The sequence below is a fragment of the Tachypleus tridentatus genome, chromosome 13 (genome assembly GCF_004210375.1).
Source record: "Tachypleus tridentatus isolate NWPU-2018 chromosome 13, ASM421037v1, whole genome shotgun sequence".
NCBI classification, from domain to species: domain Eukaryota; kingdom Metazoa; phylum Arthropoda; class Merostomata; order Xiphosura; family Limulidae; genus Tachypleus; species Tachypleus tridentatus.
Window position 1 is genome coordinate 35,842,209 of NC_134837.1, and position 21,548 is coordinate 35,863,756.

General features: G+C 31.0%; 1 protein-coding gene across 6 annotated transcripts in view; it reads right to left on the minus strand.

Annotated features, from left to right (window-relative positions):
• The window catches only part of LOC143239234 (cytosolic carboxypeptidase 1-like), a 53,619-nt gene that overhangs the window by 17,615 nt on the left and 14,456 nt on the right, over positions 1-21,548 (minus strand). For 4 of the 6 annotated variants that reach the window (XM_076480144.1, XM_076480141.1, XM_076480140.1 and 1 more), the window contains 10 exons: positions 19,543-19,698; positions 18,067-18,294; positions 15,262-15,341; positions 14,209-14,310; positions 13,486-13,859; positions 10,761-10,907; positions 9,523-9,601; positions 8,050-8,206; positions 2,844-3,076; positions 1,300-1,426 (listed from right to left, as the gene is read on the minus strand). In XM_076480144.1, the coding sequence (XP_076336259.1) occupies positions 1,300-1,426; positions 2,844-3,076; positions 8,050-8,206; positions 9,523-9,601; positions 10,761-10,907; positions 13,486-13,859; positions 14,209-14,310; positions 15,262-15,341; positions 18,067-18,294; positions 19,543-19,698 (1,683 nt within the window). The remainder of the gene's footprint in view (positions 1-1,299; positions 1,427-2,843; positions 3,077-8,049; positions 8,207-9,522; positions 9,602-10,760; positions 10,908-13,485; positions 13,860-14,208; positions 14,311-15,261; positions 15,342-18,066; positions 18,295-19,542; positions 19,699-21,548) is intronic. The other 2 variants (XM_076480145.1, XM_076480142.1) reach the window with 1 other exon arrangement.

Genomic DNA, 21,548 nt, shown 5'->3' on the forward strand with positions numbered 1-21,548 from the left:
TTTGCAGAGAAGAGTTATTCCAGAATTGAAAAAGAGATTTCCAGATGGATCTGGCATTTTTCAGCAAGATCTGGCTCCGTGCCACACATCGATACTTGTGTCCAGGTGCTGGACTGGCCTGGAAACTCTTCGGACTTAAATCCTATTAAAAATCTTTGGGTGATTTGTAAAGAAAGACTTCGGGGAAAAGACTGTACTACAAAAGATAAGCTAATTGAGGCCATAATTGAGGTGTGGTACCCCAATCCAAAAATTAGTAAAGATTGCAGTCAACTCGTGGACTCAATGCCAAAGTGGAATAATGATCTTCTGAAAAATAAAGGCGACCATATCATGTATTAATTTGTGAGTAATTTTTGGATTCTCAGAAATAAAATGCAAAAAATTAAAAAAATCGTAATTTTCTGTCTTGTTTCAATTAATTTGCCCACACACACACACACACACACACACACATATATATATATATATACACACAAGATCAGAACCAATATCTTTAGAACTGTATAGGCCTAGCATTCAGTGTATAATCTTTATGTTACTCTCATCAATTCTCCCCACTGAAAACTAATATGGAAAGAAGAGTGATTACATAAGAACATATATAGATATTTACTTGGATTTCATTTCAGATATTTTTTTCCAAAAATTTTATCCTTAGGTAACATTTATGTTCACCTCATGAAATTTATGCTAGACAATTTATGTACTTCAGTGTGAAAGAAAAACTTTATCTCAAAATCCATTGTGAATTATCTTGAGAGTTATGTGGGATGGTCAGAAACTGTATGATATGTCAAACATTTTTTTTATGCTAGTGTTCATTATGACATAATTCATCAAATATTTACCTACAGTTTAACATTTACTATTTATGCAATTATTAATAAAATGTTACAAACTCACACTTAGACTTACATAATTTTTCACACAATGTGAGAAACAAAAATTCAAGTAGTTTAACACACACACACATCTATTTGAATTTTTCTTTCGCAACAATCCAGGCAAATATCCTTTGTAAGGCATTACATACTTCAAAAGATATAAACCAGGTCTCAAAAAATCTTAACATAAAATACACTTCTTGACTAAGGATATTTACCCAAAATGTCATTAAAAACTTAAGTTTCCCTTTAGACATTCATGAATGAACTTGTTTCATCACATGTATGGATAATGAAACTTAGATTTGGAAAATATTAATTGAATAATTTTACTCATCACAGTGCATTCCATATTTGAATCGTTTCAAAATAAAATGTTATTTACAGATTTATTTTATACATTCTTACTTACCATCAGGAGGTTGAGCTGTTATGGTAAGTAGAGGAACAGGATTGCCAGTTATAGAAGTGCATAGATTTTGTTTCTTGAAGTATACCATAGTAGTGTCATAAGAGTTTTCCAGACAATATAAGTGAGTCTTACAGAAACAAAGTGCAAAATATAACAAAAAAAATTACAAGGAGTATCATACAAGTTTTACAAGATCTATATTTTATGTTAAACACAAATGAAAACTGAAATGATTAAAAGAGTGAGTACTGAAAGCCTAAACAAAAAACTCAGAGATTCAAAATAAAAACAGACAGCTTACTTTTGTTGGATGTGACCTTCACCATGCATTTACTTTTACAGTGCATCAAAATCAATAAGATTTTTTTTTCTTTCAAAATGTAGTACATAGATAGGTACTGCAGCATCCCCACCTAACAGTTAGTTTTGTCTTCCATTCCAATAAAGTTATCTTCAATTATGGTTAAAATAACAGTGAAAGGTAATGTCTGTAAATTCTTCAGCAGCAAATATACAAATGTAAACTGCTACCCTTAATGACTTAAAACTCAAATAACTTTCAAATTACTGAACTTCCACTATACATTTATAAGAACTCAGATATAAAAATATATATTCATCAAATATCTTATTTTTTAAAAGAAGTATTTCAAAAATGTATTTATAGAATTGTAACTCAATATTACAATGCTTATAGAATTATTATGCCTTTACTAAGAATTTAACTTTTTCAAAACGTCTATGTATCCGCTTAATCCAATTTAAGCAGTAAATGTTTATTGTAATCATAGGTAATTAAGGGGAATGTCTAAATTTGTTAGCTTTATTATTATACATATGCTATTTGTATAAATAAATCATAGCAATATCAAATTAGTTAACCCAGAAGTTTTTGTTGTTTGTTGTATTTCATACAAAGCCACAAAGAGGCAATCTGACTAGCCATCCTAAAGTTTATAGTAACAGACTTAGAAGGAATGCAACTAGTTAATGCTATCAGCTCATGAAATACTCTTATCAAAGAGTAAAGATTGACCATTACTCTTACAATATACCCACAGTTCCAATGTATGAAGGACAAATATCTTTTTTGACAATAAAAAGGCAAGAAACATAAAATCTCAGACCCACAGCCTGGCATGCTAAATTGTGTGGGTCTGGCCACAGTCTGGCCACATTCACTCCAGGCTAATAATGAGATTGAGGTGTAAAAATCAATCAATAATGAAGTGGTGGTAAATGTTCAGGTTTTAGATTGGTTTCATTCATGTTTAGAATGAAGTTAATTACAAGTAGTATATATATCATAAAAGCTCTTTGGTACAGGTTTTTTTCAAGTTTCTTTGAATATTAAACTTTTATTAACCAGTGTTATTTCATCCTGACACTATAATTAGTCAGAAATATTTTCTACCAACAGGAAAAAGAATTTAAAAATTAACTTGATGTTTCTGTCTTTCCTTCTAGTAGTTCAGTATTTAATATTTAAGATGTGTGTGTATATAAATATATATTAACAGACATTACAGTTCAAAAATATTCACCTGTAAAAGGGAATAGGTGTAGGGATAATGATATGCTAAATAGCAGACATCACCAGCATGAACAAATGACACTGTAAATGACAAGGTGTAGTATGGTTTTCCTCGCAAGACTGATGAAGTTGTGCCCTGACGAATATAATGGTTCTTGTAGTAGGCAATATTACTCCCTGTTCGCACCCATTTCCCCCTTCCTAACATGCTCTCCTTTACTGAGAATAACAATGGACACATGCCTGTTAAAGAAAGTAACATTGGGTTAAATTAATTAACAATATAAATATATAAAAATAAAAATAAACAGATTCCTACAATAATTTATCTTTATAACAGTGCTACAATTACACCTACATCAAAAACTAACTTACAAGATTATTACATATTATTATACCTACTGTACATGTCCATTATAAGGAGCAAAATGCTGTCATAAGTATTTGTAATTGTTTAATTCATAATGTATAAAATCTAATAACCAATGGAATCTCAATGTTTCGAGTTTTGTACATGTACTAGTTACGTCAATGAACGTTTTTATATTATATATGTCTTTAGAGTTTTCAGGCTTTCACAAGTAGTTAAAAATATTGCATATTCAATTTCATTTTCATGCTCTAAGACTATTAAAAAGTTACTTGGAGACTTTTACTCATAAAAATATGCATCTGTATGTTTATGTGTGTATGTGTATTTCAGAGAGAGAGAGAAACAATATTCCATTCATAAGTGCTGGAATGCATTCCAGGTAATGTATTTTATACAAATATGTTAGAAAGGGTAAAACAAAACCATAGGAGAATTACCTTTCAGTTGTTGTTTCCAAAACAATATTATCAATTAGAATATTAACTGTGTAAAATAATTTCTTTGATTAAAAACATTACACGAAAGAGCACTTGCCCCTAAGGAATCTTAAAAATATCAAAGTAAAAACTTTGTGAGTATTCAAAAAGAAAGAAGCACATATACTACCATAAAGTTCAAGGTATATTACAACTACAAAACTGAATTAACAAGAAACTATATAATGATTTTATAAACTATAGTTGCTTATGTCTTGCATGGTAAATGTTTTGGGTTGCCACCCTGATGGAATATGTTTTCAACAAACACCTTTTGCTGTAATGAAGATACAGAGAAATATATGAAAATTATAAAATGTAAAAAATACTCTATGTTTATAATTTTATTGCTCCTATTTGGTCTAGTAATACAACTTAAGAATTCAAAAAATGTTACTTGTTTATGCATGTTGTATATGAAACTTTTACATGTTTAAAGACTGTTGAGGTACAATGCACTCCAAACTACCCTGTCAGATGAAGCTTCACGTACTTTAATGTATTATACTCATTAACTTCTTTCTAAAATCACAGGGAAATTTTTGTCAATGATTTGTTATATATATGTATGTCTGATAAAGCAGTAACATCTACAAATAAGAATCAAGGTGACAAACATATATTTTATTCATTACAAGTAATGAATAACTCAATCTCAAAATTGTGTTTATATGAATCAGTTAAAACTATTTGCTCAGCTCAATACTGAATAACTATTACATCAAAAGCAATTTCATTCTCTTAATGGCTTAACACAGATAAGTTTGTGAGTAATTAATTTGAGAGACAGTAAGTTAATGAATGAGTTACTAATTAAAATAGTAGCTAGCAATCAGTTACTATTAGTGAGTTAGTAAGTTATTGAATTAGATAATAAGTTAACTCTATTAAGACAATATACAGAGTAGGTTATATTACTTGTGCAAATGTTTTTAGAAAAATGTAGTTTCAGAAAAATAAAATATTCAAATGTTAATACACAAGCTAAAACACTAACTTAATTAATTCACTAACTAATGTACTATCAATACAACTATCTCACTAACTACCTTACTAACACACTAGCTCCCTAGTCAACTAACTCACTAAACCAAAAGCAATTAACTCTCTAACTAACACACTTACTATCTCATTAACATTCTCAAGCTTACTGTCTGTCTCGTTAACTTGCTAAACAACTAATTCATTAAATCACTAATTATCTAAATAGATAAATAAGTTTAGTTTAATTCAGTTAATTAATGACTTTGTGAACTAGATAGTTCACACACATGACTCTAGGTTATGATTGGCTAGTTCTCAAGGCTGCCTCATATTGAGCATCCAGTTTATATGACAACAACATCTGTGCCTATATACTTCACCTTCACCACACTCACTAAATATAACTCTTCATTATCCTGAAGAAGAACAGTGAACTAATTGAAAGCACTCAAGTTTTGGGTCTCATTTGAAAACTATTTAAATTTTTGTATGTGATTCTGTGTGCTAACTTCTTAGTCAGAACACATATATACACATATATATGTATCAAACATGTATGCAAAAATGACAATGAATATTTTCTAAAATATTTTGACATTTTTTACAGCACTATGCAAAAGTGTTAGAATAAAGTGAAATTGTAGAGATCAGGCTAATTTCAAAGAACAATAGAAGGTAAATCACAGGTGAAACATCAAAATGTTATTAATCTTTATATACTCTTCAAAAAAAGAAACGCAAAAGGCAAAATTTGAGACAAATTGTTAACAAGTTTATTCCGGGTAGTTCTGTATGACATGTAAGAAACTTTGCACATTCACTGCTGAACATCCAAAGTCTGCAAAGGCGAAGTCCACACTCGCTAGTTGAAGTTTAATGTCACTCAACGTCAATAATGAGTATGCCCCCCGTGAGCATCAATAACTGCTTGGCATCTCCTTCCCATGGAAGAGATGAAATGATGAATCATATCCTGTGGAATGGCTGTCCACTCAGCCTGCAAAGCTGCTGCAAGCTGAAGTAAAGTCTGCGGTTGAGGTTGTCGCCGTCGCAGACGTCAATCCAACTCGTCCCAAAGATGTTCGATGGGGTTTAAATCTGGTGATCTGGAGGGCCAGGGAAGAACGTTGATGTTGTGGTGTCTCAAGAAGACAGTGGTGAGTCGGGCTGTGTGAGGACGAGCATTTTCATGCTGAAAAACGTCGTTGACGTTCACCATGATGGGTTGCACATGGGGCCTAAGAATCTCGTAGACGGTTGCGTACGGTCTGATCGGAAATCCTACGCAGCCCTGGTATGGTTGAGACAGTAGACGTTGCAGTGGTGGTCCTATCCCAAAGGTGACGTAACTGGATGTAGTGATCTTGTGCGGGCGTGGTCACACGAGGTCTGCCAGATCATGGATGGTCACGAGTTGATCCATGTTGTTGGTGACAATTCCATGGCCTTGTGATGGTGCTTGGGTGGACATTCACAGCTCTGGCAACATCTGATCGAGATTCGCCTGCTTCCAAGCAACCAATGGCATTGTTGCGTTGTGCTTCAGTCAGTCTTGGCGTAACTGTATTGCGTGTCGGTGGCTTAACACTGAGCTATGGAAACCGAGAACCCGTTGGACTTGCAGAACATGCAGATCTCTCAAACAAATTTATTGGACACGAATGCATTTTGGCGAAAAATCTGATGTTTTCCTCCATTTTCAAAGTGCACAACTTTTATTGTCATTTTGGTCTGACAATCAGTGCCTTAACATGTGTAACATCACATACTCTGAGCTTGTAACGTTATTACATATATTTCTCTTTAAAATAAAAAAAATATCCCTTTCGCATTTCTTTTTTTGAAGAGTATATTTAATACAACAGAAACTCAGTGGAAATGCTTGAGTTCAGCAAACAATTAATATGTTGTGTGTCCCCCTTTTGCTTTAATAACTGCAGACAGTTTTTCAGGCATTGTTTCAACATATTTAATCAAAGTGTCCTTTGGGATGTTATCCAAATGTCTCTAATACACTCCCATAAAGTTTATTTGGAAGTAACTTTTGATTTGTCAAGTTTTTAGTTTATCAAATCCCAGATCTGCTCAACTGGGCATAGATCACGGACGTATGGGAGCCATTAGATCTTTTGAATGATTCCAGCAGCTTCTTTCTTAGCTAAGTAATTTCTGCATAGGTCAGATGAGTGTTTGAGGTAATTATCTTCTTTATAATAGATTTCTTTACTAATGATACACAAACCACTGGATATACCATGATAAATCATTATCTCATGATACTTGCACTGGTCAATTATTCCATCTATTTTGCAAATGTCTCATGTCATCTCAGCAGAAAAACACCCCCAAACCATGACACTGGCCCCATACTTCGTGGTAGGTGCTATGCATTGAGGTAAGTATTTTTCTTCACCTTTCTTCCACCAGACATACAACCACCCATTGAACCAAATATTCCAAACTTGGACTCATCCTTCCATGACACCCTTTTCCAATCATCAACAGTCCAGTTTTTGTACTTTTTAGCAAATTTTATAATCTCTTGACAGTATTTAGAGATAGAAGTAAAAGTTCTTAACTGCTACATATTCCATTCTCCATGAGTCTCCTTGATACTGTAGATGTAGACACTTTTCTGTCATTTGATACACGGTCATTTATCTCATGCCTGAGATCAGTGGCAGTTTTCCTTCTGTCCCAAAGGCTACATAAACGATGATACTTAACATCACTATCATTGAGTTTAGGTGTTCTGCCTCTTACTTTTCTATCTTCAAATTTCCTGTCTTGGTCTCATGATCTAGGGTGTACTTTACAGTATTTAGGGAGCATTTCAAATGTGCAGCAATTTATCAGACAATTCAACTAGCATCACGTAAAGCTCTTTTGAGAGCTCTCTTCTCAACTGACAGTTATCAACACTCTTTGGACTGTGGCATGACAACAAAATGTAATAACATATAATATTGAATTGTTTTTATCAAAATTTATTAGTGGAATGCTATTAAATTAATTTCTTCTTGCATGCATTGGTGCCATATGCTAGCTCCTTACTAGCTTCTTTTTATACAGTTAAAACACTGCATGGGATACTGTGACAGTTATTTCTAACTCTAAATTTGAACAAGTTATGGCTGAACTCTTATGGCTTGCCCTTGGTATAAGTATGTGGGAATTCTAAACAGTGATAAGTATTCTCACTATGGCCCATTTGATTGTCAACAGGGGTCAACGAAACATTACCATAGCGTTGAAATTTACCTTCTGTAATGGTATGGAACAATTAACCACATAAAATGAAAAAAAATGATAAAATATTTTCTTACCCTAACACTTTTGCACAGTACCATACATTTAATTTAAAACTTCCATGTTTCACCTACCACCTGTAAATATGCTGCTAGATTTTTCACAGTTGATGATATTGAAAGTATAAGGTAGATAGGCTTCCATCCCTGAGACTTCAAAATAAAACCACTGATGATGATAATCTGTATTCATGTCAGAACTAAGAATCAAATCATATTCCTTATCTTTCACCTAAGGGTCACAAACATAAGCACAATGAGTTGTATGTTACAACCAACATGTAATTAAAACAAAAGTAATAACTTGTCCATCATTAGAGCTAAAATAATTTTAATTTTGCATAATAATGAACATCTCCCCAAATAACTAACTCTTAACAAACTGCAATTCTTAAGTAATGCTCACAAGTTCAACCACAGAACATCACACAATTATCCATTAAAAAAAAAAAAACTCCACGTATGTTGTTAGTGTGATAGGATCAATAGAAAAACAAAAGAAATTAAATCATACCTAAAGATTGCTTTAGTTAGAAGCATAACAAATTAACCTTTCTGAAATAAGCACAAACAATTTTTTGTATTAAAGATGATCCTAAATTTTTCAGAAGATAAAAAGGTAAGACTGAATAATCAGTTACTAGGATACTGTCAATTTCCCTTTATTTCTAAATATATATAATGCATTAGATATTATGCAGAAAAATGCAGTTTGTACCAAAGTAGGTGCTTTTTCCCAGAGAATAAATTGGCTCCAACAGCATTTCAGTCCAGCTATTTCAAACAATGAAACTACAATTATTAATCTCACCTCGCAATAATGTTATATTCAACCCAAATAGATGTATTTACAACACAAATAAAATTCCTTGTTACTTGCCTTCATTCATAATTTAATGTATCTTTGTATTTCAAGTTAAATTTTCCAAATTATGTATCGCTTATTAGTGGGCTTAATATTTAAAAAAAACAATGTTCATGCTTTTTTTTGTACAAAAAAGTGATTTGAAATTTCTTTGCAAAAACTCATTCAATAGGAAATCAGACAAGAAACCCATAATTTAAAGTAGACTTTACACAGTTAATACAAAAACAAATCATTTCTAGTGAGCATGATATGCTATTGCTGTATTTGTATGACAAAAAGAGATGCAAGCACTTATCAAAATGAAAAACTGATAAAAAGATAAAAAAATCACAACAACAGATATATGAATAGTAGGATGAACAACAACAACAAAAAATCACATCTAAAGGCAAAAAATACATAACAGGGCAGAAACAGCAAGTAATATAGATCTCAGGAACATTTTTCAGTAATAAAGACATCATTCTTTCTGAGCTTAGCCTCAAGAAACACAGTCCTCCAAGAATTAGATTTAAAAAAATTATTTTATACATCATTTTAAAAAAATATTCAAATATTTATATATACACAAAAATTGCCAAGGAAATAAATATTAATCTCTTCTACAACTCTCTATCAAGACTCATTAGCATAAATTATATATATTCATATTCATTACTCTTCACAATAATCATTCCTACCTTAATTGCTTTCCTTAAATTTCCACTTTCAAAGCGAGATTCAAATTTAAGGTGGGGACCAACATACTGCTGAAGAACTCTGAAAAATGTGTTAATCTTTTTTTTTAAATCATCCCTGCTCTGAACACAACAGTTGTCACTAAATGCACACATGCTATTTGGGTATTAGTCTTTCAAACTAAATATTTGCTAATTATAATATGCTGTCCCATTAGACACAAGTTAATCAAATCATTTTAATGTATTCACACACATACCACTAATTAATAAGGACAGTACACTGGAAAATTTCCAAAGTTAATATGTTAAAGTTTCATTAAACACAAGTTAACCAAATCATTAAAGTTTTAATACCCATACCAGCCATCTTATTAATGTATTGTTACTTCAAGTGGATTTCTCACCATCATGAACAAAATCAGTTAGATTAACAACTTCTAATGAATAGAAAAGCCAGTGTGTTTTGGTAACACTACAATCCAGCTCTGGTTTTCTTGACACGTCGCTTACCAACAAAAGCATAACCTATTGTTGTTGTTAGTCTATGTACTTAAAGTATAAAATGAAATGCACAGACAAAAAAACTAAAAAAAAATATTTTTTGATTCTTTAATTTGGAGTCTCCATTGATTAATGAGGTTTGTTTGTTATTAAAAATGTCAGTGATATAACATGAATATCTCAATTCAAAAATGATTAAATTTTAAAACTGGATCAATTTTTTCCTTTCACAATCAATTTTATGCATTTGTTCTAGGCTAGGTGATCCCACACTACACCTTTACTTTAGGCTTAATATACCAACACTCATTACACTTATAAGGTTTCATGACCCTTACCCTCCTCATTGGGGTAATGAAAACTGGAAATAAGTAACAATATTAAAAACCTGTAAAACCACAGATACTTAAATGAAAAATTCAATGTCATCTTTTTTCAACATATTTCAAAGTTCAAACAACCAAATCTCAGCAATGAAACAAAAAAAATTCAATTTCTTTGTATTTGTTCTTTGACAACTCTATGAAATCTGAACAAATATATACAAAAACTAACAAAGAAAAAAAAGTATATCTACTATTTTAACAATTTGAATCTCTCAAAAAGTGGCTTATATTTTATATATCTCTTTTACATTCTAAAACAACATAAATAAACTCAATATTTATATCCAGTTCAAATTGCAAAAATTTTATGGCCTGGTTCTGAATGTATTAAACACAAGGTAATATCTCTACCTTTCTTCATCTTTATTTTCAAGTCCCTGGAATGTTTCACTCTGTGAATTTTCATCACATAAAAGCTTATCAAGATCATACACGACAAGTAACTCATCAGAACCACTACAATTCAACCTATTCTCCACATGACTCAGCAACTTATTTCTGAAAAAATATAACAATATTTTTAAAACCTTAATTTTATAAAGAGTAGTGGTCAAAGTTTCCTCAATAGATCCCACTTACATCACCACTTTTAATTGGTCAGTATCTCTTTAAATATTGCTAATGTAACAGAAAACCTTGTATTTTTTCATTTTTTATAATCATATGATGAAAACATGAAGCAAATAATGTAATAAGCATATTAAACACTAATATTTGTACAGTAATTTAAAACTAGGTAAATAAAAAGAACAATTTCATCTTTCATTGCTTTGACTTGAATTCATAACTAGTCTCAGACATTTATTTTTATTCATGAAATAAATAATAGTAAGTAATGACTGGCCAGAAAACTGTCACTTAACACAACAAAGTCATCCCTGAAGGCTGTGTGTTTATCTTTTTTTATTTTTCGCAAAGCTACACGAGAGCTATCTGTGCTCCTTGAAGGTTGAATCTAACATACATTATTAAGACTAAATTATACAAATAACTTTTAACTCTAACTCTCAACCATGGACTCAGCTGATTTAACCAAGTTTGTGAGTCCAAAATGACCTTTATTTTCCACAATATAACTTTCAATATGTATAGTGTTTCATCAGAAATTTCTGAAAGCTTCCAGTAAATATTTTTGTTCTTAACATTTACTCAGTACTATTTTCCAAATATATAATAATGACAGGAAATGTTTAGAAAACAATGTTGAACCATAATTATTAATCTATGATAAAATTAAGGACTTTCCACAGTGAAATAATCTGGAAATTCTTTCACCATTTACACTAATCCCCTCATGTTATTTAAGCATTAAATCCAGCTTCCTTTCAATAATCACAGACACCCAAAGAGATTTCTCAACCCTGACCAGAGAAATACATCAGTTGACTACTGTCACCAAAATATAGTTAACATGTCAAAAATAGCATTGCTTCTAGTAGGTTCCTCGAATAACTTACGAGGAAAGCCATCTCAAACAGTTTCCAAAAAACTTTCTCCCTCATAGTTTGATCCTAGCATTTCTCCTTCTACATGCCTGAAATTAAAATCACCCTTAATTATGACTTCATTAACAGTTGAAACCTTAATGGCATTGTAAAGTTTCTCACTAATTTTATCAATTTCATTTGGTGGTCTGTAACAAATTCCATTGAAAGCCTTTTCCCTTTATATTCACTAATAGAAACCCAAATGGATTCAATCTCCATGCTATTATCTTCAATAACCTTAATTTCAACAAGATGTAACTCACATTTTATGTATCAACCCACTTCCCCCTCTTTCATACTCTATCCCAACTGAATAACCTGCAACTCTGTATATTTCAGACACTTCTGTCATCTAAATCATCTATGTTTAACCATGTTTCAGTTATTACCATTACATCAAAATCTTCCATTCCTTCCACTGCTCTAAAATAATCTATTTTATCTTCTTATACAACTAAAATTATGATAGTAACAATTAAGCCTATCCTTGTAACTACTTCTAAAGTCATTTTTTATGCTAAACGTTTCTCTAACTCTTATTTGTTCTGCATTTAATTTTCCTGACTCTCACAACTGTCTGTCTAGTCCTAGTTTGAAACTTTCCTTACAGCTGAGCTAATAGCCTCAGCAAAAAAACCACCCAAACACTATTTAAATATAAACCATCCATTCCACAAAGCTCCCTTCTTCCACTGAACTGATCCCACATGTCCAGCCAGCCTATGTACATGTCCTTATACACTAACCTAAGCACAGCATTTAGCCCAAGTGACCTACTTTTAACTTCATACCCTCAGTTAATTCTGGGCAGTATCACTGACAAAATTAAGTTATAGCTTTTTTCTTTAAATGCCTTTATCAACTCCTTTTGCTTATTAATTAGCTCCTCTGACCTGCCTTTACCTACATTATTAGCCCTTACATGCAACACAAAAACTGAATTTCTGCTGGCACCCTTTATCATATCTCCTGCTCTGTTATTTATATCCTCCATCTGTTTCTAGGTAACATAATTCTTTTCTCCCTATTTACCCACAAACTATTCTATCCACATACCTTAACAAGGTTTCACCAATAATTATAACCTTGTTATCATCCACATCCTTCTCTGACTCTTTTGTTCTCCTTCCCTCCAATAGTTCCTCATCTGTAGAAGCCAAGGGCTGAAATCTGTTACTCAACAGAATAGACTCATTATAACTAAATTCAGTACTTTTTACTATGATAGTATTCTTCTAACTTCCTGAATGTCATTGTTAGCTGATGTATCCCTTGTATATAAATGCTTAAGCTCCTCCTGAAATCCTGCTACAATTTCCCACAGTCTACACTTCTCTTTATCTATTGCTTCTACTTAATTAGGATAGTCTCCTGCTTCTCCTGCAACCTACAACTTCTACACAGAAATTGCACATCTTCATTTACCATAGTTAATTATGTGTCCATATTTTAAATAAAATTTAGATGGTTTTCCTTTAATTACAAAATCACTTAATCACAAAATAAGATATTATTATCTATCCAATGATATAAAGGCTAGATTATAAAAAAACATAAACCAGCATGAAAATCTATCTAAAATGACATACCTATTGATACCAGTCTTCTGTACGTTTAATGGTTCAAGAATAGCTCGACATGGATCTCCTTTCATTTCAGGGTAAGCAATCTTTACAAAAGGTATCTGGTGAAGTGTCCTAGAAGTCATGTCTTCATATACTTCTGAAAAATTAATTTTTTCTAAAAAGTCCTCTCCTTGCTTGATTTGTTTTGCACTCTTGAGCAAAATATTTCCTTGGTCACTACTTTCTTGGGCAAAAGCCTTCTCTGAAAAATTATTCATTTGACTTCCGTCATTGGTTACTATCACAGATACTAAAGGAGATCGTTCCCTAGAAAATATTACATCTGTCATTTCATTACCTTCTACTGCATTTTCAGTTTGTGAGGAATACTTTGTAACCTGTAGGGAAAGAAAAAGAAAGAAGATATTTTTTAAGCAAAGCGTAACAGAAGAGATGAAACTCATTCTTTTTTTATCTGAAAACTTGTCTTTACATTGGATACAGTCAGAGTATGAATGAAGTTTCTTACTTTGCAGAAACCTGTACTGATTTATTATTTTAAACTACATAATTAGCTCATTTCTTGTGTAAAACATACCACCTATGTTAAATAATCTTTTAGGAGGATGAGTGATAATGCAACTCAATGTCACTAAAAATGTTTTATTTCTTTAGAAAAGTAATACAATACTAATGTGATACCCAGCCAAAATATGACATACAATAGCATATATGTTCTATACATACCCTTTCAACTTCTTTACTTGTTAATTCTGGAAAAAACTTGGAATAATTCTTCAAGTCTTCTACATTGAGCTGATTTTCAAGAGCTTCACAAGGAACTTGAACCTTTTTATTTTAATTATACTTTATTAACTCAGAATTTAATACACAAAACTTCCTATAGGTATCCAGCTTATGGAATCTAACAAAACGTTTTTGTATTTGAACAAAACACCAAAGCATAACTGCTGAAAGTCAAGATGAAACAAAGCATATAACCTAAGATTTTTCTTTTGCTTAAAATTAGTGTTTCCTTTAAAGACTAGCATGTTCCTATAAAAAAGTTCAATTTCTATCAACCCAAGTAACTTTTATCCCCCATATATAGATGTGAAATTATCCTCACAAACTTTACATCAGAGAATAACAGCAACACAGATTTTAAATACTACATTTTTCAACAGGACATTCAGCTATATCAAGACAGATAATACAAGAAAGCAGTCAAATGTTCTGTTGACATGTGCATTACATCCCTTCCCTAATAAATCAATTTATAATCATATTAGCATAATGTACTTCCATACTCAAGCTTTCCAATATATTCATGTTCCTTTTCAACTAAATATTTTATACCTGTACTTACATTTATACGCAGTAGCTAGTGTTATTAAAAGCACTACAGTAATTTCAGTATTGCCTTATTGTTTGCCAAAATAGACGATTGTTGGAACTTATATGCATCATATATATTTGTTACAAAAACTTTATACTTTTAAATTAACCAAAAATAATCACTGTTAGAAACAAACATCTTATAATTTATACTTCAATTTTTTGTAACATAAAATGTTTATATTAAGATCACTACACTATTTATCACATCTCTGGAAACAAACTACATTTTCCAGTAATTTTGACACACTTTGTTATGGTTATGTATTAAAAGATTACATAAGAAAATTATATATTCTTTTGTAATAATAACTTGGTTTTCGGAAAAAATATTTTTGGAAATAGATATTCTACCTAATTATTAAGTACTTTGAATAAAAAAAAAATATATAAATAACAAACTTCAGTATCCTCCTGATCAGAAGTTCCATCACCAGAGGAAGAAGACGAACTTTCATCATCCAGAAACTCTCCAACACCACCTATAAAATCAAAATTGAAATAAGTACAATGTAGATTTGTTTTCACTTAAACATTTCAGTTCCTCTTGTAAAACACAAAATACTTCTGAACTCAGAAAATTATTAGTATTTCTGTACAATTAATAATTATTTTCATAAAGCAACATAATATACTGATCACAAATAACTTTCTATATTGAAAAAAAACACAAATCAGTATGAAAACATTCCCTTTGAAATGCAACTTTTTTTATTATTTATTTAAGTCTTGACATCACACTCATCATATCTTGGTATTTCAAGCATCTATTACATAAGTTTCAGATATAGGTTTGAAGATAAATGAAAAATATTACTTGAAATCAGCTTTCATACGACCGATAAAAAACCTTCACATTTGTAGAATGCTCCCAAATTAAAATATTGCAATTTTGAATTAATACATTATACAACACCACTACTGAAATAAGAATTCTATCTTATGATATTCAACTGTTTTACACACTATAATCAAGAAGTTTTAATTCTAACCTTAATTATATCATTGTCTTTCAACTCATTCAGCAATTACATTGAACAAAATGCATGTTTTTTATAATATGGTGTGGCAGAAATGTTCTTTCCAGTATGGGTACTTATTAATTCAATAGTCAGTCTTCAAAAAATTTTCAGACACATAGATATTAGTACATAATTATAGTTAAATTACACAAAAGTTATGCAAGATAAATCCAGTTTGTGGATTTTAAAAAGTTCAAAACACAATTACAAGTGCATATAGACTTTCTGGTTTGCTAGCCTATTGAAAAGTAATGTTAATTGCATTTTTACATTTCATAACACCAAATTTTATCATTTAATGCAACACAAGAATTTCTCAACGTACCACTGGTTTCCCAATATTCACAGGTACATATAGAATTAAACAAATAGACAAGAAAACCACATATCTGACTTATTATAACATTTTTGAACAATACCTAAACCTGAGGGTTAATACCAGTTACTTAAATTTCTATAACAAAAACCAAAATTCCCAAACAAGTTTGTTTATTTATACTTACTTAGCATCCAATAAAAGGATCTACTGAAATGTTAGACACTGAACAGTTAAACAATAAATTTGTATTTATATTTCAATGTAAGTGAAACTTTAAGACCAAGTCATTTTTCAATAATTTGTCCCTGCTCCAGCCCTGCAAACTTCCTAAGTTAGTGCAACAGCCAGCCTTTGCAATCGCATGGTTGAAATATTGGGTCAGAAGCAAATGATGTCACTCAAGGTAAACAAGACCAGTTGTGGTTGGCCTCCTCTCTGTGCATGGAAAATATTGGTTTGTTTTGGTGAAAACAATGTTGTTGTTGTTTTGTTTGTTTTTTTCTGGTTAAATTTCATTTGACATATGTCATGAAAATAGTTATTCATGAGTAAACAACTAAAGTTTTTCACTGCATTGTTTATGGATGTGGGAACACTCTCAAGAAAAAAAAGAGGAATCTCTGCATGAGTCTTGATCTAAGTCATACAGAAAACAGCACACTGTCTGAACAAAGTTTGTATCAAAAACTCATGATAAACTGAATCCATCAAAAGCTACAATACATGCAGTGAGCACTTTTTGGAAAAAAGAATAATTCAGATTTACTTCCTAATTTTTATGGTCAAATTAACCAGCCAAAGTTTGTATCAAAAACTCATGATAAACTGAATCCATCAAAAGCTACAATACATGCAGTGAACACTTTTTGGAAAAAAGGATAATTTAGATTTACTTCCTAATTTTTATGGTCAAATTAACCAGCCCCTTATAGCATTAAAGTATAGAAAGTAACAAATAATTTTTTTTCTCCAAAAAACAATCATTTGATATTTACCTAGGAGGTTATAGAGATTACACAAATGAAATCTAACAATTTTTCAAAATTACTTTGCATACAAGATAGTCAACATACATAAATAAAAAATTCACAAGAAAAGGTTTAATTTAAAAACCTTAACACTATTAAAAACCTGATATTTTGTGTACAAAAGCCTCATAATGTTTGCTGATAGTCTGCAGAATTTCATAAAGATATGCATACATTATCAAAAGTTAAAATATGATTAATCTGATGGTTATAAATTAGTGGTTACATAGTAAGTGTAATGCACCTATTCCTGTTGTCAAAAACATTAATACCTAAGAGGAAAGTATTATATTTGTTGAGATATTTAAACACAGGCATTTGTTACAGAAACACTTCATACTTCTTGTCTGTTTTCAAATGACTCAAAGAAAAAACCTGAAAAGTTAAATATTCTATCATTTCACACTTAACTTCAATCCAAAACAGTGAATCATCAATAAAACAATCAATAATTGATGACACAGGTTTGATCAAATATGACTATGTCTGACAAAAAAAAATCACTTAAATGATATTTCAGACATATTTCTAAAAATTGGTCACTTCACATACACATGTCACCAATCAAACACAGCTTAAGACATCTGCTATGGATGTCTTAGTAACTGTACCATCTATCAAATGAATGTCAGCTAGCTTGTAACAGAAGTATCTCCATCACTAATTGTATGATTTTTCCATCTCACTCATATACCTACAGGTTCACGTGCAGGACTTTTTGAAATTAGCAATGCATCTATTACTGTATCACACGATAACGTTTCAATATAATATTCTATCTCAGATTAACAGATGGACTCCTAGCATCAAAACAGCTACAAGACAAACACCCACTAACCTGGGTTTTCAAAGTCTTTTGGAATAATTTCTTTCCCAGGCAAGGAAAATGATACAGGGTGGTGGAGGGATATAACATCAAGAGCAAGAGGAGGCAAACACCTCTGTATAATGGTACTAGCCTGGACCACTAAGTGATCCCATGATTCATCAGAAATGGGTAAAGCATAGCACCAGGCAAGAAGGGCAGACGGAGCACTAATTTCAGTCAATGCTTGACGTCCAGCCCCTGAAAAAGACCACAATAAATGGAATTTCCAATACTTATTTTTATACTGTTAGAATTGGAACCAAAACAACTTTTATACAAACAAAGAACAGGAAATAAGAAAATATTATTTATTAAATGCATAGATAATTCACATGTACATGAACCATCACTATGCATATGTATTCTTTTTTATTAAGGCTTCTTCAAATTAAAAAATAAGCTACAAAGAGTAATATGGAACCTTAATTTCAATAAATTGAATTCATCTGTCAATCATACACAAAGAAAAACGTCATTACGTCTCACTAATGAAATTTCACTCCTGCATTACATACCACTTTTGTTGTAGCCTATAGAAATACCACTTATCAATTTATCACACAATTATAACAAATGGCACACACGGAGTTATCAGCACCTAGTCTAATTATCAAGCTGTTGTGTAAACACACAAAATTATGAGCGTTCTTAAATCACGTAACAAATGTTCACTGACACAATAGAAAAATACAGTAGTACTAGCTCTGCCTTGTCATTTATATATTACTTAGAAAAAAATTCACTTTACCTCAACATTTCAAGTCTGTGACTTCTCATATACAAACAATACTTCAAACACAGACAAGTAATAACCAGATTTATACTTTTACAATACATGTAGCATCTTTTACTACACTAGAATGTTTTTATTGTTCTATTAGAAACATCCCATATTCTTAAAAGGTAATTTCTTCATGAACTCAGGTAAAAGATGCAACAGATTTTTTTTTGTTATAATAATCTGAAAACCAAACTAAACTGTAAATTTATTATTAGTTCTGAAACTGTAAGAGTAAGTTTATTTTGAGTAACAAGACTTATTTCAGGTTTTACTTTACAGATTAATACAAGCTTACTTATGAAAAGAATCTGTACTAATATAACTGATTGTTTCATACTTACTTTAAACTGTATATTAACCCATTGGCACTGAGACACAAAGATGTGATGGATGTTTTACAGTTTGTTAAGTCACATTGTGAAGTAAACTATTGGATAAAATACCTTAAAACTTCAGAATTATTTTCTACAGTTTTTCCATGTATATAAATTTATAGCTTTGAAATCTTGAAAAGATTTCATCACAACACATTTAAGAAATAATTCAAAATATTTTCCCTTTTTTCTTACTTTACTTGGATTGTAAATGTGTAGAATATTAACATTACATTTTATTATCATAAGTATAAACTTATAGAAGTTTTAATAGGAACAAAGCCAACTTACGGGAGACAGACAAATGAAGTAAAACTTGAAGAACTGCTTTAAATATTCTTAGCATTCTTCTTCCCCTTTTACTGGCAGCAACCCAAGAGCTGGGGTCAAGCAGTTGAAGTAAAGTTGTAATTCCACCATGCTGTATTACCTGTAGGGCATTTTGCCCTAATGAGAAAACAATAAATGTCATGAAACCCTGACTTAGTATAGATTACACTGCATACACACATATAATAACTTGAAACAGTCTAGTATGCATGCAGAATGAATACATATAGGATTACACGCAGCATACAATATGCCCATCTGATTCTGTTTGAATAAATGATTTTAATATTAGTAACTTTCACTTGCTTCAATCGAAGCTCCTAATTAATTAACTTTAGCTTGTTGTTAATTTTCACAAATATACCTCTTACAGCATTTCAATTAAAGATGGCATTATAGTATCATTACAAATCTAAAAGTATATTTTGAAATGTTTTAATAGTTAACTTAATTTCCTCTAATACATCAAACTTGTCACTTTATGATATTAATACATATAGCAAAACCCTTCAACATACCTTTATTTAGTGGTCTGTTTAATCTTAAAGATGATGTACTTACATTAGATTTGGCCTGTGTAACTGTATTAAATAATAGCATAACTCTTCAACATACCTTTATTTAATGGTCTGTTTAATCTTAAAGATGATGTACTTAGATTTCGTCTATGTAACTGTATTAAATAATACCTCAGTCTGAGCTGAATGAAAAAATATGAATATTGATGTATACTTTTGTTTTGACAGAATGTAATGGTGATGAATTTTATTTATTCAGGTTAAAAATTGCACTTAGAAGTTACATATGTGATATATTTAGGTAAAACCAAGTTAATCTTTAAGGAATTTGGACAAGACACTAATTACAAAGTAATGCTAAATCTCTAACTAAATGATTAATTATGGTAAATAAAATAAAGTAGACAAAGTGAAATTCTAAACACACAATCTTTATTAAAACATTAACACAAACACAGTACATGTATTTGCTTTATAGAATAACAGACTGTCATTTTCTACTGAATTCTCCTAACTACTTTCTCTCCAAGAACCAGATTTCAGATTGTTTAAATCCAATATTCCTTAGTTCACAAGAAATGTGAAAATTTACCCAGATCAATTAATACTACTCCCATGACTGGTCATTCTCATCACATAGGTAAGGCCATAACTTATAGAAATCACCTGAACTACCACCAAGAGGCACAGCTGTCAATGTCTTTATACATCATGCACTATTTCAGCAGGGCAGAATACGTACTACTACTCATTCAAGTATAACAAAGGATAAAATACAACTAGAACAAATTGAACAGCTTTCTCAATCATTTGTTATGTGAAACCTGCACATACACAAGACAAAACTAAATTTAGAATAAACACCATGGTATCACAAGATGATAAAAATGCCACACTTTCCTACCTTCCCTACTTTAGACTTTTTCCTAAGTCCACAGATAATTCTAAAACAAATACACTAAAAACTCTTAATCTGATTGAGGAGTGTGTCAATTTTCTCATTTTTTCCTAACACAGACATCACAGCCCCCAACCCACTATGGGTAGGTTAAAGTGCACATATCATGACCATCTACAAAGTTGCATTCAAAATGTAATTACATTACTTTATTATCAATATGCATGAATAAGCTTGGCAGTAAAATGTAGTTGATAAATCAAATTCAAATATTATGTACCTTTTAATTTTAAAAGGAAATATTTCAACAAATCCTCCGTTTTCCCTTGTATGAAAATTGTGATATTTGTTCAGTACATTTTGCCCATTCATTAACAGTTTAACTCCCTTTTCTGATGAAGTTAACATAAATTAGTCATTATAGTATAAATACTATTAAGACAAAGTCTAATTATTATACAATTCAGTCTTTTTTTTTTCCTGGAGTCATAATTTAAAAAACCAGACCGTAATGCCCACCTGTCACATCCTCTCTTTCACAAATGGTCAAT